Source organism: Protomyctophum parallelum, assembly GCF_964188405.1.
Source record: "Protomyctophum parallelum genome assembly, chromosome: 4".
Taxonomy (NCBI): domain Eukaryota; kingdom Metazoa; phylum Chordata; class Actinopteri; order Myctophiformes; family Myctophidae; genus Protomyctophum; species Protomyctophum parallelum.
The window spans coordinates 18236243-18258680 of NC_139700.1; the positions used below are offsets into that span (position 1 = coordinate 18236243).

Below are 22438 nucleotides of genomic sequence, written 5' to 3' on the forward strand. Positions count from 1 at the left end.
GGACATTTCACTATAAAAATGAAACTCAAAGTCTCAAACAAAGGCAGGACAAGAAGATCACATAAACTTGACTTTACTTGGGAAATGACATAGGATAACAGAAGGACATACACTGAACATAAAACCTGACACTAACTTAAGATCCAGCACTGAACAAACACAAGGCAGAGTTTAAAGGTATATTCAGTGATTTCACTCAAAAAACCTTAGGTTTCGTTTTTGGCTGGGACCTAAGCCTTTCATCCAATCAGGATAGAGAGCCAAAAACGAAACCTAAGGTTTTTTGACCCCCAGGGGTTAACTGGGGACAGGGAGGAACTCCTTATATGGTCAGCACACTCTATAGTAGAGAGGATTATCACAACAAAACAAAAAAATAAGTGATATTTGAATTAAGTGAAATCACTGAATATACCTTTAAATAGTCACTGGAGCTCATCACCCAACCTGGTTCAGCTGGTCCCCACAGGTGATGGCACTCAGGGCAATCAGAGTTAGAGGAGCAGGACTTGGGAGAGACAGAGGAAAATCATGGCCAAACGGAGGGGCTCAGGACGTGACCATGACACCTTTAAGTCCTGAGTGATAATTTAGGGGGTGCATACTTAGTTTAGACTAGTCATTGGTTAAACATGGGTTAAGGTTAGGTTTAGGTGTGCTGCCCCGTGGGAGGTTAGGTTGAGATTGGACAAATGTTGCATTTGCACACTCTTGAATTTACAAAACAATTAAACATCTGGGTGGAAGTTTTAACAACAGGAAACTAATTCTTGATTGTAAATGGAATAATCCCTCTTTTGTAAAGTACACAGATGTCATGATAAAGGTCACAAAGACATCCATTGTGATTTACTGAATCTCATAGTATTTTAGCTGTTTCTGTGTCCACAGAGGCTAGCTTGTGCCCATGCATATTTTCTTTTTCTTTTTTTTTGGCATAGACACTGATTGTAGTTGTGTTTCTTGTTTTTATCTGCTTCCACAAATACTGCAGCTGTCTCAAGGCTGGTAAGTCCCTTCTGTATGTCGTTCCTCATTTGTGATTCTATTGATTCACACATTCGCAAGGTTTGTGTGAACCCTACACTATATCACTGGGCATCGATGGCGGAAAACTGATAGTAAAACTCCAATAAGTTTGTAAAAGGCCACAGGACCCATCACAATGATGAATGTTAATAATACATTTGGGGTTTTACATGCGATATATCTCCAAGAGTGACTGTGTGAGAATTGATTTGGACTGAGGAGAATAGATTCCTGTCAACTTTCAGGCTATGGGAGTGATGAAATAATAGCAATAACAATGTTATGAAAGTGGCATTCAATCATATTTCTTCTAAACAATTATGAATGTATCTGTGTGTGTGTGTGTGTGTGTGTGTGTGTGTGTGTGTGTGTGTGTGTGTGTGTGTGTGTGTGTGTGTGTGTGTGTGTGTGTGTGTGTGTGTGTGTGTGTGTGTGTGTGTGTGTCTATGAATGTATGGTGTGTGTTCAGGAGCTGACCAGCTGTGGTGTCCTGCGGACCTCCAGTGCGTTTCTGCACTGTGCCCACCTGGTCTCTCCCGAGGCCTTCCAGGCTCTGTGTGAGGAAGAGATGTGTCACTGTGGCCATAGGGCGGGGCATGACTGCCACTGTGCCGTCCTATTGGAGTATGCACGGACATGTCACGCCCACGGGGCACTTCTAAAAGGCTGGCCGGAGGAGAGCCAGTGCTGTAAGTCAGACAATGTGTTGACAAGCCATTAAGGCCATGGGTCAAAATAATGCTTGTGCGTGCGTGCGTGCGTGCACCGTGCGGGCCTGCACGTATGCCTGCATGTGTGTGTGTGCGTATGCTGGTGTATGTGTATCTGTCTGTCTGTCTGTCCACGCACAATACATTTTTTTAATTTATCTATGAAGAGTGTGTACATTTGTTCACTCTTTAGTGTTAAATGAACCACAGGATTGTACTATGCAAGTGTCTAATAGGGCTCCCGATTGAGACTGTTATCACTCTGACCCAAATGCCCATGTGTGTCTATGCGTCTGTCCACAGCCCCCAAGTGTCCAATTGGGATGGAGTACAAGGAATGCAGCCAGTCATGCTCTACCACCTGCCAGAGTCTCAACATCCAGGAGGTGTGTAAGGAAGAGTGTGTCGACGGCTGCACATGCCCCGGTAATACGCCCCTTTACACTGTTATTCTCCATCCGTTGCATCCATGTCTGTTTCCTCGTCTCCAAACATGTCAAATAACAGTATACATGTGTCTGTGTGTCAGTGGGGAAGGTACTGGACGGAGACCACTGCGTGGAAGTTTCCCAGTGTTCCTGTGCGCACATGGGCAGACACTTCCCTCCAGGATCCTCCATCTCTCAGGACTGTAACTCCTGGTGAGTGAGAGAGCACACTCTTGTTTGTCACGCATGTATACTGTACGTAATCATTCACAATATTGAACTTTTGACTCATATCGGTATTGATAATATGCAGGGTCAAACCGGCCGATACCAATATATTATTTATTATATTTATTTTTAGCTCATTGCGGATTTCTTTGGTTTTCATTTTGAAACGGCCACATTATTATTGTGTCAATATTGTTGAAATATCGGTCAATATGTGAAATATCAGTCAATATCGGCAAAAGAATATTGGTGAAAAGGTATCCGAATTATCGGTTCGATGCACATATTGCATTTTTAATGATATATCAGTCAATATCGGCAAAAAAATATTGGTGAAAAGATATCAGAATTATTTGGATATTATTTAGATGCAGATATTGCATTTTTAATGAAATATCAGCCGATATTGATATGCTACTGATAATATTGTTCATCACTAATAATCATGCATAGTCTACAGTTCATAAGACATTTTCAATAACTAACTAAGCAGAGTCTCTGTTATCTAAAAAGCATATGCCGCCACGGCTCCTGGGAATGCACCAATGAAGGCTGCCCTGGTGAGTAGGATGTTTTCACTGACTGATTGTTTCTCATTATTCAGTCATTTTGTTCGGACATTGTGGATTCAACCTACTCCATTTGTGTTGTAGGAGAGTGCTTGGTGATGGGTCAGTCTCACTTCAAGACGTTCGATAACAAGTTCTTCACCTTCACCGGCCAGTGTCAGTACCTGCTGGCCAGAGACTGTACTAATGGGCAGTTTTCTGTCATCATTGAGACTGTACAGGTATTGCATGTATGCCGACATACAGTTATAATGCAGATGCACAGTACCGTTCGTGTCTCTCTATCTGTGTTTTCACAAGAGTCTCAATACGATCGGGATTTTCACAGTTTGTACTGTGCTTCAGTGTGCAGATGACCGGGATGCGGTGTGCACCCGCTCAGTGACTCTCACCCTGCCCTCACTGGACAACATGACAGTGAAGCTGAAGCATGGAGGCCTGGTCTCTGTCAACGGCATGAACATCCAGACCCCCATGCTGCACGGTAATGTCATAGGAACCCCCAGACCCCCATGCTAATGTCATAGGATTTAAGGCCAAAGACCCTATGCAAGGGCACCAGAGGGTTGAGGGTTATTGATATTTTCAGCTGTAGTCACATCAAGTAGCCGGGAGCCAGCTTCAAAAACGGAATCGGCGAGTTCGAGCCAACCAGTGTTCAGCTGACTATTCATGTAGTAGGAGAACGGGCACAGGGAGGACATACAAGAGAAATATAAATACAGTGGCCTTTCCATAGTGCATTTTTTTAAACTTACAGCAGCACTAAATGAGGAATCTTGTGAATGTTTCCCAGGTTGCATTGGGATTAGTACATTGGTCTATCTTTCTTCCATGTGTGCAATTTCATTTACAGGTAATCTACACATTCAGAGTTCGGTCCAGTCGTCCGTGAGTGTGAAGTTTGGAAGTGACCTTCGTCTGGACTGGGATGGACGGGGTCGGGCGCTCTTAAAGGTAGAACAAGTTTACATTGTCGGAAATTATGTTTGACGCATGAAACCTTGGTAACCTTAATATGTTGTCGCCTTCTCCAGCTGGGACCAACATGGGCAGGGCAGACATGTGGTCTCTGTGGTAACTACAATGGTAACCAAGGCGATGACTTCCTCTCCGCTGGACTGGTCGAGGCCCAGCCTCATTCTTTCGGCCAGTCCTGGAGGATCAACGGAGACTGTGACTCCACCCACAGACCTGAGGCTGACCCATGTGCACTCAATCCCAAGAGAGGTACTGACACACATATATTCATTACACATGCATGCATGCACAGCACACAGTGCAACACTCTGTTATAACATATTTTGCTGTGGCAGAAAAGGCTGAAAAACTGCCAAAAAGACACGCAGATGCATATATATAAGCCAAGGGTGCCGGATCAAAAACAGCGATAGATCAAGAATAAAAAGAGCCCGAACACCATTTTCAGCTCCCAGATACAGTTATGTCTTTACTCTTAAATGGTAACGTTTTGAGCCGAAGCTGTTCCTCAGACCTTAATACAATGTGTAGAGTAGACAATACATCCTCCAGAACTGTCACCCATTCATCATTTGATAGTCTTTAATATATGTCTCAGTGTATATCCATCATATTGAATACATCATCAACAGAATAAAATACAAAACACATTCTTGTTTCCCCCATTTAGTATATGCTTTGCTGAAATTATATTTATTGCCATTGACAACTTTAATTCACCACATTCACCACTATGTCGAAGCGTAACCATTATCCTAGTAATAACCTCATATACGGATTCATGCTTATGTCTTTGCAGACGCATTGCCCTTGTAATGTATCATTGTCCACGCAGATCATCAACACCCATCCTGACCGTGTACCACATCATTGTATCCTCGTCATGCTTTAGTGCGTTTTGCGGAGGAGGCGTGTTCGGTGATATTGTCGGACGCATTCAGCCCGTGCCACTTCCTGGTGAACCCGGCTCCTTTCCAGAGCTTCTGCCGCTACGACGCGTGTGCCTGCGTGGACGGCGAGGAGTGCGTCTGTTCCGCTCTGTCGGCCTACGCCGCCGCCTGCTCCGCCAGAGGAGTCCTGCTCAACTGGAGGTCCCCCTCGCTCTGTGGTAAACCCAAGAATGAGAACAGTCACATCATGTGCTCGTGGAGAGATGTGTGAATGTGAAGTGTGAACACACACACACACACACACACACACACACACACACACACACACGTTTCAATTGAAACGATTGAAACATATGGGCCGCCACTGAATATGAAGTACCTATATCTTTCATTTGTCTTTTTAGTATTGTAGGATATATGTAGTATTGTTTGCAGTTGTATCTTTCTGTCTTGTCTGTATTTTCTGTCTTATTAAATGCTGAACCTGGGAGCTGAGCTTCACGATTTCCCATATGCATTCGTGCAAATGGCAAATAAAGTTTATTCTATTCTATTCTATTCCACCACTAACGGCAGAAATGAAATGCACTGGCGGCCAGGTGTACGAGGCCTGCGGCAGCGTGTGTGAGCGGACGTGTGGCTCTCTGTCCGGGGCTGAAGCAGGCTGCCTCGGGGAGAGGGAGAGGGAGAGGGAGAGGGGGTGTGAGGAGGGCTGTTTCTGCCCCGGTGGACAGTACCTGAGTGACTCTGGAGAGTGTGTGACCGCTGACCGCTGCACCTGCCTGCATGACGGACAGCTCTACCAGCCCAGTGACGTCTACGCCGACCACAGCAGCATCTGGTCAGTGTGTGTGTGTGTGTGTGTGTGTGTGTGTGTGTGAGGGTGTGTGTGTGTGTGCGCGCGCGTGCGTGATGTTTGTTGATGTGTGGGTAAGTGCGAAACATATGTCATGAGACTGGTAACTTACCTCAAAAACCAACTAAGTGGAAAAAGCGGCACTCCAAAATAAAAGATGCAAGACTGGCTCAGATGCAATTTCTCATGTTTATTTGAGAATTTAAATCTTTTTATACGTGTATAATTTAGAATGAAATACACATTAGTTTGGGCATTCTTAATGAAAAAGTTTGAGAATCACTCTTCTACTTTTTTAAGCTTTAAACAAAATGTCCGATCTCACATTCCAAAATGGCTGTTTTTACGTAGTCTGTCAACAGACATTCCATGACAAGTTTGTCATCATCATTGTCCAAACTGTACACTAATATGAAATATTTCTCCCTGTGTAGAATCAGTTGCTGGATTGTACACAGTTCATAACCATAAATGTACTTACTAGTAGTTCATATACAGTACATATTGTATGAAAGCATAATCACCATGTATTATGTTAGTGCTTTTTGATGCATGGCTTTTGAAAATTACATCATATGGCAGCCAAGTCTATGGACTTTTTAATGTCTGTTTAGAGCACTTAGGCGTAATGTGTAAATCAAATGGCAGCCAAGTCTATGGACTTTTAATGGTGTGTTTGTGTGTAGCTACTGTGAGAATGGTGCCATGCACTGTAGTGCCGGTGACACTGGAGATATGATGTCTGACTTCTATGACGATGCAGTCATCGCACCATCCAGAGGTACCGTATATTTGCTGAGATACATTATGTCTCTGTTATTGAGTTTTGAATGTTATATAATGTAATATTGTATACTATAGTATAGTGGACATCTGGTAAATGTGTCAGTAATCTTCACGAATTTGTCATATCTCTGACCTAAATGCTCTACATATAAATTACTACTGCAATCCATAACAAGAAGAAATGCAAGAAGCTCTGATCTGAAGTACAAAAGCAATAACATTCCCAAATGACATGCAGTCTGAAAGCTGTTACATCAACTTTTTTAAATGTGCTTAACATATTAGTGTTCACACTCATTAACTGTCCTATCCGGGATTTGAACCCAGGTCTCCCACACAGTGGTCTTACCACTGTTCTATCTGAACTTAGCATCCGTTTTTCTGTGTACGGTACACGTATTGTTCTTCCACAGATCGGCGGTCAGCCCCCTGTCCCCCACCACTGACACGGGTGGAGTGTGAGGCAGGAGAGAAGGGCTTGGAGTGCGCTAGAACCTGCCAGAACTTGGACCTACCCTGCCTCAGTCAGGCCTGCATCCCCGGTTGCCTCTGTCCCAATGGCACTGTAATACCTCATTTATTTCATGCAATATAAATAACTTATTTTCAAAATCATATATTTATTACTATGTAAGGATAAAAACAAAAAAAACTAAACACACACACACACACACACACACACACACGGAGGGAGCCCTTTGTCGCTGCACTAGCGACTCCTGTAGCTTGGTCAAGGGCCACCTACTGTAGTTACTGTAGAAGGTGAGGTGAGGAATATATGGTGTTTTGATGCATACAGTGTGCTCCCAGTGAAGCGCCTCACTGTCAGGTGAAAAGAAGCGCAAGCAATTCCATGTGTATGAGGGAAAATTAGGGAATTGGCATAATGACTATAATGAAAACATTTTGAAGGGGAAAGGAGAAAAGGAAGTGTGTATATCAGAGGTCATGCATTGCAAGTTTACGTTTAGCTGTGTGCCAGAGACCTCTCGTTCCCTGAATGATCGCATGATTGATTTCAGGTGCGCCACCGGAGAGAGTGCATCGAGCCCGCACAGTGTCCCTGTTACCATAACAACCGGCCCTATGCTGCAGGACAGAGCGTCTCCATGGATTGCAACACCTGGTAAAAAAAGGACAGCCTGCCCTGAATGCACTCTAAACTGATTATGATATATATCTGCATGTGTCACCGTGTACCCATTTTGACCTGAGATCAGATTCTAAAAATGTCTTCTACATCCTGAAAGTTTTCTGAAAAAGCTATGTTTCTATGTCAGTGCTTCTTCAATAAAAAAAGAATAGCAGACCTACAAGCTCGTAGCGCGACACTCGGTGGCGCGCTATGAGCTTGTAGATCTGCTATTTTTCAATCGTTAAAACATAACATACTGCTAACACCAAAATGGGTTAACAAGGCTCTCCCCTGTGCAGTGTGTGTGAGAACAGGAAGTGGGTCTGCACGGAGAAGGTGTGTGACGGCGTGTGTCGCACGGTCGGAGAAGGACACTACATCACATTTGACGGACTCAAATACTCTTTTCCTGGCCTCTGCCAGTATGTCCTGGTGCAGGTAAGAGACAGATGGACCCCAGTGAACTATGTGGATTAGGGTTGTCCCGGTCTGACCACGTGATCGGAAATGGGGGCCGGTCACGTCACTTTCAAATGATCGGAATCGGATAGGGAGCAAAAAAACGTGATCAGGACATCCCTATAGTAATAATAGTATCAATATTATAACCATATCATGATATTAGACTGGATACTGTCTGACTTTTGAATATTGTACTATTGTGATATGGCATAAGTGTTCTATAAAAATATAAATATCGGAAAAACAAAATCGGTATCGACAGATACAAATTGGGAGCATAAAAACATCCCTAATGTGGATTGTGTAACACACGTGACTTGGAAGTCAATAACATTGAATCTCTCTTTTCTCCATCTCTCTCTTTATGTCGTGCCCGCCTCTCCCTCTCAGGATATGTGCAACGGAGAGGACAGTGGTTCCTTCAGAGTGTTGGTGGAGAACGAGGCCTGTGGCATTGTGGGACGTCGTTGTGCCAAAGCGCTGACAGTCTTCTACGAGGGAGGGCTGATTACTATGCAGCACGGAGAGGTACTGTAACCTACGCATGCACGTACGCACGCACGCACGCACGCACACACACAGACACACGCACACACACACGCACACACATGAAGAAGATTTCTTTCCGTGTGCCTGTAGGTGAGGATGAGGAAACCAGTGCTACAGGGCACGGAGGTGGAGATCATTCGCTCTGGCCAGTTCTATGTTCTACTGCTGGGGAAACACATTTCTATCAGCTGGGACCAGGGAACCCGACTGTTGGTCCACATCTCAGCCGAACACAGGGTAATCCTTCATGGCTCACAACAGGGATTCTCTCTCAACGATTTTAATTTCAAGGACCCCCAGTACTTACCTGTCACTGTGTGTAGGGGAGGGTGTGTGGTCTGTACTTACCTGTCACTGTGTGTAGGGGCGGGTGTGTGGTCTGTGTGGGAACTTCGATGGCAACATTAACAACGATTTGATGAGCAGCAACAACCAGTTGGAGGTGGATTCCGCCCACTTTGGAAACTCCTGGAAAGTCAAACCCAGCTGTGCCGATGTAACACAGGTAGGCTATACTCTACGTGTTCATTAGCTTATTATTGCTTCTTATTACAACAGCATTGGTAGATTGAATAGATGCATTCCTACCACATTACCGAGGCTAAACATAATGACTACACAGGATAACAGGCTGATTGAGTGGTTATTGTATATTACTGTACGGCGTACGCTGATGCTATTTATTGAACCTGTGTGTGTGTGTGTGTGTGTGTGTGTGTGTGTGTGTGTGTGTGTGTGTGTGTGTGTAGCTGCCCACTCCATGCGGCGACAACATTGTGAAGTTGGTAACCGTTGAGCAGTCCTGTCGTGTTCTCACCAGTTCCCTCTTTATGGAATGCAACAGCCAGGTGAGTGTTACCTACACTGTGAGACTTTACCAACAGCCAGGTGAGTGTTACCTACACTGAGAGACTTTACCAACAGCCAGGTGAGTGTTACCTACACTGAGAGACTTTACCAACAGCCAGGTGAGTGTTACCTACACTGAGAGACTTTACCAACAGCCAGGTGAGTGTTACCTACACTGAGAGACTTTACCAACAGCCAGGTGAGTGTTACCTACACTGAGAGACTTTACCAACAGCCAGGTGAGTGTTACCTACACTGAGAGACTTTACCAACAGCCAGGTGAGTGTTACCTGTTACCTACACTGAGAGACTTTACCAAGCCTCTTGTAGTGGCCATCCTGCATGCCGTTTTCTACTTATGTCCCTTCAGTGGTTTTGGGTGTCGGGTCTTGATAGTTGCAAAGGACAGATTGAAAGAGAAACCAGCTCTCAGAGATACTGCAGTATTAAGTAACTCAGCATTGGCATATAGACAGAATAACATAAAGCAGTTTCTCAACCAGTGCCCACACAGACCACTAGTGGTAATATGTCAACACACAAGATCCTTTTGTGTCGTTTGGGTCTTCGTCAGTTAAAGATGGAGTGCCACGATTCTTTTCCACCCTAAAACATGATCATCAGGTCTTGTTATATAAGGAGGTATACATTTTTCAAAAAGGTGTACAGTATTTGTTAAAATGTTGTTTTTATATGGGCACGCCCACCAGTTCATTAAGTATGCCTGGTTTGCCTGGTGGGTGTGATGGGTGGTGATCCATCTGAACTGAAGCCGCACCCACAGCTGTAGTTGTATGATAAAGGGGGAGGGGTTAGGGGAGGGGCTGATAGTGTGATGTCACTATATTACTGTTTATTTCATTGGCCCCTTTGACTGTCAAGGGTTCAGCCTCCAGGAAGAAACCCTAAATACAAAGTTAATACACCATTGCACATAAACTCGACTCCCTGGTGTCTAATGAAGTACTATCACCTCATAGACACATGAAAAACTGGAATCATAAAAACATTGTGGCACTCCATCTTTAAGGTATGATATCTGACGAAGTGTTAAGGTCATTACACACTGGCGAATTAGCGAAATCGCGTCGCCAATTCGCCAGTGTGTAATGACCTTTACCAATAAACTTTTCTTCTGGGAGCTATAGACCAGTGTGCCTTCCTTCATCAATCTCCCTGTATCACAATGCTGTGGATGTGTTCCTAAACATGAACTGTACATGGTAATATGTCTGTCTAGGTGGACCCAGAGCCATATGTGGAGATGTGTGTGGAGGCAGCGTGCTCTTGTCCATCAGTAGGTGACTGTGTGTGCTTCTGTGATGTCATCGCAGCCTACGCTCAGGCCTGTTCAGAGGGTGGCGTGTCCATCCGTTGGCGATCCAATGATCTTTGTCGTGAGTGTCTGTCCAATATCATACAGCACAGCACAGGTCATTACTAGCTAATCGTTGCTGTCGGGTAGAAACCAATATTTAAACTTTTTCGTGATTTTGTTTAGTAAATTAATGCCCTACTACTTTTTTTATTTTTTTTTATAAAGTATATTTATTGGTTTTTAAAGACACAGACATTACACAACAAGAACACAATAACAAACAAAAGAAAAGAAAAGAAAAGAAAAACAGCTCAGGCACAATACTATTATAAATAAAAAGGTTGAATATACAAAGACATGACAAGGACAATGAACTATAATGACAAGTGACTTTCGAATTTTCATAGACTCCCAATCAGGGAATACATCCATACAGTACATTAATACATATATTAAAAAGGCAGACAACAGTTATCATAGGCACCAAATCATTACAACAAGAGCAGACCCATGCATGCTCCACTCAAAGGCGGCAACCGCCACCCCCCCAGGCGGCAGGGCCACCGCCCCAAGAAGCGGCCCCGACGCAACGCATCGAGACCCCTGCCCGGGCGACCACCCCCCCATACCCAAAGGGCAGACAAGCCCCCGCCCCTATACTACTTGATCATACTACAGATGAAAGCATCAAAAGTAGCAGATCCGCCATTGCAACATGCTTTGAGCTTGTAAATCTGAGACTTTTGCTATTTTTGAATTTGAATACTGAAACAGTTTTGGACATAAGGTTTCCACCCAACAGAGACAATATCATCTACCATATTTCTGGGTTCATATTATTCAACATTTTATAATCCCAGGTATAATGTCAAAATAATAGTAGTAGTTGTGAAAAGTCCTTAGCAGTGCTTAACCACATTAACTCTTGGTGTCCCTATTTTGGGCATTTTCCCCCCTCCACACCAAATGTCTCCATGGAAAAGTATGTAGATTAGTTTGCAAATGAACTGTTGTTACCAACTATTTCACCGCAGAATGTCATGTCAGGGACTCTGGCATTCATGGCATACAGATTTTGTCGAGACATCACACAAATGATGCCTCAAATCATGAACCACTCCCCTCTGTAATGACTGAATTTGCTGGCCCACAATAACTTACCTGGCCTGGCGAAGACCAATGCTCCGATGAGGAGCACTTTTTCTAGTTTTTTGTATTTATCATGTTGTCTATGTGGAAAATGAATGTAGAACAACAGGAAAGAGCCAATATAATGTACATTTGTATATTTCTCTTAGCTATGAGCTGTGATGAACTGAACCCCAGAGGCCCGGGTGTAGTAGGGGAGGAGTTGTGTCAGTGGAGATACAACACCTGCTCATCTGCCTGCCCACTCACCTGCCAGCACCCACAACCGCTACCCTGTCCACTCACCTGTGTGGATGGCTGCCATGCCTACTGTCCCCCAGGTAATTACAATTGTCACTTGTACACTGCTGTAACACATTCCCACGCTGTGACAAGATACATGAGTATTGAGGCTGTCACAGACATGCGTATAGCAAGTTCAGTCAGGAAACCTCAGTGCATTTGCTGCCGGCGTTAATTGCATTGCGTTCTCACTCACATGGTTCACTCAGCCAATCACACACTCACTCCATCTTCATACCGGCTATTTAAACTGGAAGGGTTTGCTGCTGCTGATTCTGCTGCGCTGCCGTATGCTAATGTTTTGCTGCTCACCCTCCACCACTCCAGCTACCATCTGTCGTTTTGGATCTGCTGTTTAGGTATGACAATGCATGAGATGCATTGCTAAAAGTAAATAAGCACAACCTCTAATACACACAAAAAAATCTAGAATACAATACACATGCGCATATAGCTAATGCTCATGAGTTAACCCCTCCTCTTCTGTTGCCTAGGCCAACTGTTGGATGAGGTGACCATGCATTGTTTAGACGTGTCCCAGTGCAAGGTCTGCATCCACGAAGGTCAGAGAATCTCCCACGGCAACAAGGTCATCCTCAACCATGATGACCCCCAGCACTGCAAGATATGGTAATTATGTACAATATGGTTTGCTTTGTGAAATGTCGTGTTGTGGCTCCTCACAGTTAATAGCTGAGTGGTTAGTGAGCCCGGCTGGGAAGCCAGAGGCCCTGGTTGTCCCAGGTGCGATTCCAGGCCAAGCCAGCCATGTGTCCAGTCTACATGTGTCCCTGAGCAAGACCCTGAACCCCTAATTGCTCCCCGAGCGCCCAGTAGTCATAGGATGAGTAAATGCAGTACAGTATGTGCAAATATACAAAAGACACCCCAAGGGGTGGGAACTATTTTATTCAATTCTATTCTAATGTCTGTCTGTGCTTGCTGCAGTCACTGTGAGAACAACACGCTGAACTGTGAGGTTTGTCCTCCCACGGCCGCGGGTGTGTTGTTCACCACCCCTACTACCACTGTGTCCCCCTACACCATACCCTTCGAGTCCACGCCTGTGCCCCCTGGCACGTGCGACCGTGCCATAGACCTGGCCTTCCTCCTGGACGGCTCCGAGGCGCTGTCCGAGGACGACTTCGAGGCCATGAAGCGCTTCATCCTGGGCGTGGTGGAGCGCTTCCGCATGGGCTCGGCTCACACGCGAGCCACTGTCCTGCTGTTCCACTCAGGAGTCAAGACCTATGACCTGCAGGTAGACTTAAACATTGTGCGAAATCCTGCGTTATTGATTCAATTTACCATAGATATTGGCTTTGTGTTGCTGACCCTTCTGAAATGAGTGTCACAAGACCTCTCTCTCTCCCTCCTTCCCTTCCTTCCGCTCTCTCTCTTTGTCTCTCCCTCCTTCCTGCCTGCAGGTTCAGAAGTGGTTGTTTAAGAAGACCGTACATGATCTGCATTACACAGGCGGAGCGGCAGCCTTCTTGGACGAGGCCGTCAAATACCTGGCCATCAACATCTACGATAAGAACAAGCGCGAGAATGCGGACCGCGTGGCCATCATACTGACGGCCAGTGCCAACCCGCGGCCCATCCGCAGCACGGCCAAGATGCTCAAGAAGAAGAGCATCAAAACGCTGACGGTGGCGCTGGGCCCCGGCGTCGACATGGCGCAGATCAACGACATCACCAAGGCCAACCCGGAGAACAGGGCCTACGTGCTGAGCAGCACGAGGGAGCTGCCGGACCGTCTGGTAGAGGTGTCGGACTACCTCTGCACGCTGGGGCCAGACGCTGGAGGGTCCAAGACAACCACCACCTTGCCGCCCATCAGCACAACGCCCAGCACAACGCCCACCACCACCTCCACTACGTCTTCTACTGTTACTAGGTCTTCTGATACTATTACCACATCTTCTACTGCTATAACTACGCCTACTACTACGACCTCCCACCCCGGTCCGCTGACGCCTGTCGACGTGACCTTCATCGTGGAGGGCTCCGACGCGGTCGGAGAGGCCAGCTTCAACAAGTCCCTCCTCTTCCTGGAGGAGGTAATCTCGGAGCTGACGGAGAAGCAGGAGCTGGTACGCATCACCGTGGTCCAGTACTCGGTGACCGTCACCGTGGAGATCAGGCGGTGGGAGGTGAGGCGACAGAGGCAGGTGCTGCGCGAGCGTCTCTGGCAGATTCGCTGGCGGGGCGGGAACAAGACCAACACGGGCGCCGCCATCGAAACCGTCCTGGAGGAATCTAAACCGCCTCCCTCGGGCCCTTCCCCATCCCAGCTGGTCTTCCTGGTGACGGAGAACCCGCCCACCGACACTGTGGCCCGCCCGCCATCCGTGAGCAACCGGACGCACATCTACCCCATCGGGATCGGGACGAAGGTCCGCGAGGAGGACTTGCTGCAGTTCAGTACCCCAGAGAGGCCGATAATGGTGGACGACTACAGCAGTTTGACCTACGTCGTCCACAAGATCGTTAACATCACGCGGCACACCCAAATACCGGTCGTCCCTGAGCTTCCCCCGTTGACCACCACCCTGCCACCAGTGACCACCACCCTGCCACCGACAGGTAAAACTCTACACATTATTATTATTTATTTATTTTTTATATTGATATTTTGATTGTTTATTCATATTGCAAGCATGACAGCTTTTGAGCTGCCAAACAGACAAACACAAAACCCAGTGTTCAAAACAGTGGTCTGAAATTGTCAAAAAATGTAAAGAAAATAATAACATACAAAATAATCAAACAATAGGCTATATAATCTATAATTAACAAAACAATTGAAGATTATAAGTGTAGTAGTGGAAAGAAGGAGTAGTAGAGAGAAGAAGAGGACGCAAAGAAAGGAGAAGCACACAAAGAGAAAAGAAACAGAGAGAGTTAGGAGGGGTGAAAGGAAGAGGGAATGGACTCAACGCATCACGTTCAAACACTATAACCATACCTATACCGCATACCGGTATAGGTATGGTATAGGTTGCAAAGTAATCCATGTGAGGTTGCCAACATTTCCAAAAGTCCTCTTCTTAATGTTGTAACTAACTGGATAGTTCTTATTTTGATGCAAACACAAATCTTCAAAGATAACACAGGTACCAATCTGTTTAATTTGTACATGTGTGTTTGATCAGTGCCGTGTAAGAAGCCCCTGGATGTGCTGTTCCTGCTGAAAGCCGACGGACAGTTTGAAGACATGAAGACTTTTGTGGAACGATTTGTCAAGGATGCAGACATAGGTACTGTATACCAGAGACCAGCAATATGTGTATGATCACTATCGTCACTGTCAGGTGAAAACCTTATACAGTATGTCCAAAAAAACTCCTTGGAGTGGTTGCACCACTCAAAAACCCCATAGAAACACTGAACCACTCTCACTGTAACTTACATAATGTTTCGAAAGTAGTAAAAGTAGCAGCTACGTGTAAGTGTAAGTTCACAACGTGCCACGATGTGAAGTGTGGTTAGCTTGTAGATTGGCTATTCTTGCATGACATTCTTGTACGATGAAGTAGGGAGTTCATTTTTGCCCGTTCGTTTATGCCCAACATAAGGTGAGGATGCGTTGACGTTATACAGTGGTGGAAAAAGCACTACATTTTTTTACTTCAGTAAATGTATCAATACTGCAGTGTGTAAGTACAAAAGTATTGGCGTAGAAATTTACTTACTAAAAGTAAGAGTACTCATTATGCAGAATGTCCCATTTCAAGCTTTCTAAAAACAAATCTTTTGAAAATAGCAGATCTACAAGTAAATGTAGTTGTAGATTTTCAAATGGCCGAAATGTATATACAGTAGGGCTGAAGTGGTTACTGCATGACGTGCATGTTTTGTAATAATAATACAATAATACAAATCTACAAAGTAACTATAGTTCAGTCAGAGTCAAAGTAACTATAGTTCAGTCAGATAACTCACGAATAGATTTAACCAATATATATTATAGAATGAGAGTGTGCATAATAATAATATAATAATATTTTATCTTGGCTACATTTTCTCCCTGCTCAGCACAATGAAACACCATCAGCAGGGAGATAGATATACAATAAAACCCCCATGGGGAACAGAAATAGCAGAGCCCACCGCCACCGGTGGTGCTAGGGTGGTGGTGTTAGCAAACATTGCATAACAACAACCAGGAACCATATGCCGAAGGAAGGCAGGAAGAAGCAAGCAGTCTAGGTGAGCTTAAATACCCCGCCCAATTGGTCAGCTGACTGCCACATCAGCGTATGACATGTGGGTCTTGCAAATACTGTATATGGTCATATAGTAATGCAGCGTATTAACCCATCGAGTATATGTATGCGTCCCTGAGCATAGCATGAAACCCCTTGAGTATATCTGACTGAACTAACTCAAGTCACGTATCATTAGCTAATGTTTTCAAATAATTCAAAGTACAATGTTTACCTCAGAGAAGTACTGAAAAATGGAAATGCTCGAGTAAAGTACTTACTGTAAGTACAGTACTTAACTTAAATAAATGTACTTTTTCCACCACTGACGTTATGTTACATGATGAATGCGAGTGGACTGACTCCTTTGTGTGTGCTCTGCAGGGCGGAACGCCACTCAGGTGGGCGTGGTTCAATATGGAATATGGAAGAGCACAGCGGAGGTGACCTGGAAGGATAAGCAGAGCAAGCCATACCTCCTCAAGCAGCTGGAAAACATGCACAGCACCTCTACCAAAGCTGCCCCTGCACTAGGTACTGTAACATGCATAGCGCCACTACCACAGCTGCCCCTGCACTAGGTACTGTAACATGCATAGCGCCACTACCACAGCTGCCCCTGCACTAGGTAACATGCACAGCACCTCTACCACAGCTGCCCCTGTACTATAGGTAACATGCACAGCGCCACTACCACAGCTGCCCCTGTAGGCCTACTAGGTAACATGCACAGCACCTCTACCACAGCTGCCCCTGTACTATAGGTAACATGCACAGCACCACTACCACAGCTGCCCCTGCACTATAGGTAACATGCACAGCACCTCTACCACAGCTGCCCCTGTACTATAGGTAACATGCACAGCACCTCTACCACAGCTGCCCCTGTACTATAGGTAACATGCACAGCACCTCTACCACAGCTGCCCCTGTACTATAGGTAACATGCACAGCACCTCTACCACAGCTGCCCCTGCACTATAGGTAACATGCACAGCACCACTACCACAGCTGCCCCTGTACTATAGGTAACATGCACAGCACCACTACCACAGCTGCCCCTGCACTATAGGTAACATGCACAGCACCTCTACCACAGCTGCCCCTGTACTATAGGTAACATGCACAGCACCTCTACCACAGCTGCCCCTGCACTATAGGTAACATGCACAGCACCACTACCACAGCTGCCCCTGTACTATAGGTAACATGCACAGCACCACTACCACAGCTGCCCCTGTACTATAGGTAACATGCACAGCACCACTACCACAGCTGCCCCTGCACTATAGGTAACATGCACAGCACCACTACCACAGCTGCCCCTGCACTATAGGTAACATGCACAGCACCTCTACCACAGCTGCCCCTGTACTAGGTAACATGCACAGCACCACTACCACAGCTGCCCCTGCACTATAGGTAACATGCACAGCACCTCTACCACAGCTGCCCCTGTACTATAGGTAACATGCACAGCACCTCTACCACAGCTGCCCCTGCACTATAGGTAACATGCACAGCACCTCTACCACAGCTGCCCCTGTACTATAGGTAACATGCACAGCACCTCTACCACAGCTGCCCCTGTACTAGGTAACATGCACAGCACCTCTACCACAGCTGCCCCTGTACTATAGGTAACATGCACAGCACCACTAACACAGCTGCCCTAGAATGCAAAAAAAACAATGGATTATGTATTCACACATGTATTCGCACGTGGTCCTGGATTTGAAGCCTAAAATCCCTCTTCTGGGGTGTATATTCACTGAAGAAATAGCGTCTGTACAAGCTGACAGCGCATGACGCGGTGTGAACTTGTAGATCAGCTATTTTCCATCAAGATATTTAATGTAGCCCTTGGGAATCAATCAGTATAGGATTTAAGAGGTTATTGGTTAACACTGTGGCTCAGGAGGTAGAGTCCAATGATCCATGGGTCGGCGATTCGAATCTCGGCTCCTCCGGTCCACATGTCAAAGTGTCCTTGGGCAAGACACTGAACCCCACCTTGCCTCCAGTGGTTGCTACCATTGGTGTGTGAATGTTGGAAGTGAGGACGCTGGCGTTGATTGTTCGCCGCTCCACCTGACAATGTATGAATGAATGGACCATTGTAAGCGCTTTGATTAAGCACGTAGTCCATAGAAAGCGCTATAAAAATGCAGTCCATTATTATTATTATCAACACATTTGCCCTTTTAATATCTTATCGGTCTTATCCCAACCTCACCGTTTGCCCCTCACTCTACTACAGAGCACTATTAGACATAATTTTGTTACTTCATTTCCCGATGCATCTCTCCTGTGAATTTCCTTGTGCTTACAGTATTCAAATGTACAACACAAATGGCATCTGATTTGACATGTTCCCATGCAGGCTCTGCGCTGCGTTTTGCTGTTCAGACAGCCATCTCACCAAGCAGCGGTGGCCGCCCAGGTGTGCCCAAGGCAGTGGTGATGCTGGTGACAGACAGGTCAACCGATGACGTCCAAGAAGCAGCCAATGAGGCGCTGATAGCGGGTAAGACCTTGCCAACCCCATCAATAAGGAAGAATAGTTCTGAATATATATATTATATATATGCACAAAAACAAATTTCAACCACTTTTTTACCTGTAAAACTGTGATGTGACAATAAAGCTGATTGTGATTCTGCATTCCAGTGAACAGTATTCACTAATATAATATTTCTTTACAAACATTTTTCATTTAGTTTTTCATACATTTTATCACGCAAATCGTTATACAATATCTCTATAGTCATGTGATCAACATGGATAACTTTTCCATATTCCATCCCGATTGCCTTCCAAAGTTTGCAGGGTTGGTCCATTTTCAACAAAATGCCTCAAATCTTGAACACAGCGTGCAATTTCTGTGAAATTATTCATGCGCATTCCTATTAGGCAGAGGAAGAGGCACAGCCTCATGGTGGCGATACAACAGGCCAATTCATGTTTTCACCTATAACTGCACCGATCTGTGTACAACTTTGTTTGCGCACTTCTAAACATTATGTATACACTGAACTTTTTATTTTACTTCTGCACTTTTTGTCCAAACGTCACACACGCTATTATCCTGGTGGAGACCTGTGCCTCCTGTGGAGACCTGTGGCACTTTTTCTAGTTGTTTTTGAGATCGACTTGTGTCCTCTTGTGTTTTAACGGACCTCCTCCCACAGGTGTGTCGGTGTTCCCCATCGGGATAGGACCACATTATGACAAGAGTGAACTGAGCGTGCTCGCCGGCCCTGGCAACCAAGACAACACGCTGCACCTGCGCAGCATAGATCAACTGCTGATGCTGTTGACTCTGGACCACAACTATTACTATACGGAGAAAATATGCAGGGGTGGGCTCACGCACGCACACACGTACACACACACACACACACACACACACGCACATACACACGCACACACACACACACACACACACACACACACACACACAGACACACACACACACACACACACACACACACACACACACACACACACACACACACACACACACACACACACACACACACACATACACACACACACACACACACACACACACACACACAGATGCACCCTCTTGCACTACTAAATAGATGACAATCAATCAAACTGGCATGGTTTGTACTGCCTCAGCGAAGTAAAATAAATTGGTTGCAAACTAGTGAAACCATTTTAAAAGACAGTGTGTTGTTCTGATGTTGACAACGTTGTATTATGATTCGCAGCTGGTCCACCTGGGGTTTGTGTTGACGATGATGGGAATGAGAGAAAGGTGAGTAAATGATATAGAATATAGATCTATCATCATCACACAGTTGGAGCTGTTTCTTTGTTTTGTGTGTCTGTCTGTGTGTGTCTATACATGAGTATCTAGTATCTGTTTCTGTGCCTACGGGTGTGTGTGTGTGTGTGTGTGTGTGTGTGTGTGTGTGTGTGTGTGTGTGTGTGTGTGTCTCTGTGTCTCTGTGTGTGATTAGTTACTCATGTCCCTAGCAGTGGTGTAAAAAGTAGTAAAGTACATTTACTTAAGTACAATTTTGAGGTATTTTTACGTTAGTGGAGTATTTAAAAATGTCTGTACTTTAGCTACTAGTTACTTTTTAGATTTGGATTATTATTACTAAATATACACTAATCACTGCAGCCCTATATACATTTCGGCCATTTGAAATAGCTGATCTAAGTTCTCACAACGCATTTAACTGAGAAAGGCTATCAAAGCCGCAAAGAGACAGTACAGAGTCAAATTAGAACTCGACTACAGCGGCTGTGACTCGCGGCGAATGTGGAGCGGACTGCAGGCGGTTACGGGCTATAAACCCAAGTCAGGTAATATCACTGACACCTCCGCGTCTTTACCAGACGAGCTGAATAACTTTTTTGCCCGCTTCGAGGCTCACAACTCAGACCCAGCCACGGCGCAGAGCGCACCTGAGGCGGTGGATCTGCAGGTGACGCAGAGGTCTGTGAGTAAAGCGTTCCAAAAAGTTAATGCTCATAAAGCTGCAGGGCCAGACGGGATAGCCTCTTGTGTCCTTAAGACATGCTATAACCAGCTGTCATGGGTTTACACAGACATATTTAACCTGTCCCTGTTATTGTGCGTGGTGCCATTGTGTTTTAAAAAAAACAATAATTGTACCCTTTGCCAAGAAAAAACCTGTTACCTGTCTCAACGATTATCGACCTGTTGCTTTGACATCTGTTCTCATGAAATGCCTGGAGAAAATGGTTATCTCTTATATCAAGAGCATAATTCCTGCTAGTATTGATCCTTTACAGTTTGCTTACTGTGCAAATAGATCTGTGGATGATGCAATCTCTCTTGCTTTACACACTGCCCTGGTACATCTAGAAAAGAAAAGCTCTTATGTCAGACTATTATGTTCATAGACTATAGTTCCGCATTTAACACTATTGTACCATCTAAATTAGTGTTGAAACTCAGTGGCCTTGGTGTGGGCAGCTCCATCTGTAACTGGCTATTTGATTTTCTGATGGGTAGGCCTCAGTGTGTTCGCATAGGAGAGAGAAGCTCATCCACAATTCTCACCAGAACCGGTGCGCCCCAAGGCTGCTGCCTCAGTCCTCTGCTGTACAGCTTGTTTACGTTTGATTGTGTCACCAGATACGAGAATAACATCATAATTAAATTTGCGGATGATACCACAGTGATCGGACTAATAACCGACGGTGATGAGAGGGAGATAGGAGGAACAAAATATATCATTACAGGAAATAATAAAACACTAAATGTACAGAGTGGTAGAAAGTTAGGAGGGGGCATGGTCACCTGTTTAAAGGAGAAGTGATCATTTCCTCTCCATTGGGCCTATAGGAGGGAGATAGAGGATCTAACTCTATGGTGCGATAACAACAACCTCTCACTTAACACCAATAAGACCAAAGAAATCATTGTAGACTAGGAAGTCCAAAGGCATCCACACCCCCATTTCCATCAAAGGGTCATCTGTCGACATAGTTGATAACTTTAAATTCCTGGGCATACATATCACAGACACATTCACATGGTCACTCAACAACGAGTACATCCTCAAGAAGGCGCAGCAGCGACTGTACTTTCTGAGGCGCCTTAAAAAATTTGGCTTAAGTACAAAAGGACTAGTGAACTTTTATCGCTGTATAATTGAAAGTGTCTTAACTGGCTGTATCACAGTGTGGTACGGTAACACGACCGCTCAGGATTGCAAGAGGTTGCAGAGGACCATTAAAACAGCAGCTAAAATCATCGGCACTACAGAATTACCCAGTCTCCATAACATCTACACCACTCGCTGTATGAAAAAAGCCCATAACATCATGGAAGACACCAGCCACCCCGCAAATACCCTGTTCAAACTACTCCCCTCCAAAAAACGCTACCAGAGCATCAAATCTCGTACCACCCGTCTCAGTAACAGTTTTACCCCCAGGCAGTCAGGCTGCTGAACAGCTGACCTTGAACTTTATTGCACTTCACTTCACTTTTCT

The 22438-nt window shown here is 45.2% G+C and overlaps 1 protein-coding gene across 1 annotated transcript in view; it reads left to right on the forward strand.

The window, feature by feature from the left end:
* Positions 1–22438, forward strand: part of vwf (von Willebrand factor) — a 42131-nt gene that overhangs the window by 5554 nt on the left and 14139 nt on the right. Inside the window, exons 7-34 of the mRNA XM_083762707.1 lie at positions 1499–1718; positions 2043–2165; positions 2269–2380; positions 2909–2955; positions 3049–3185; positions 3310–3448; positions 3821–3921; positions 4002–4194; positions 4838–5053; positions 5412–5676; positions 6378–6472; positions 6891–7042; positions 7500–7603; positions 7912–8050; positions 8465–8602; positions 8714–8860; positions 8988–9128; positions 9373–9471; positions 10713–10869; positions 12089–12259; positions 12716–12851; positions 13170–13482; positions 13649–14810; positions 15380–15484; positions 16817–16966; positions 18816–18959; positions 19624–19794; positions 20173–20219. Coding sequence (XP_083618833.1) covers positions 1499–1718; positions 2043–2165; positions 2269–2380; positions 2909–2955; positions 3049–3185; positions 3310–3448; positions 3821–3921; positions 4002–4194; positions 4838–5053; positions 5412–5676; positions 6378–6472; positions 6891–7042; positions 7500–7603; positions 7912–8050; positions 8465–8602; positions 8714–8860; positions 8988–9128; positions 9373–9471; positions 10713–10869; positions 12089–12259; positions 12716–12851; positions 13170–13482; positions 13649–14810; positions 15380–15484; positions 16817–16966; positions 18816–18959; positions 19624–19794; positions 20173–20219 — 5124 coding nt within the window. The remainder of the gene's footprint in view (positions 1–1498; positions 1719–2042; positions 2166–2268; positions 2381–2908; positions 2956–3048; positions 3186–3309; positions 3449–3820; positions 3922–4001; positions 4195–4837; positions 5054–5411; positions 5677–6377; positions 6473–6890; positions 7043–7499; positions 7604–7911; positions 8051–8464; positions 8603–8713; positions 8861–8987; positions 9129–9372; positions 9472–10712; positions 10870–12088; positions 12260–12715; positions 12852–13169; positions 13483–13648; positions 14811–15379; positions 15485–16816; positions 16967–18815; positions 18960–19623; positions 19795–20172; positions 20220–22438) is intronic.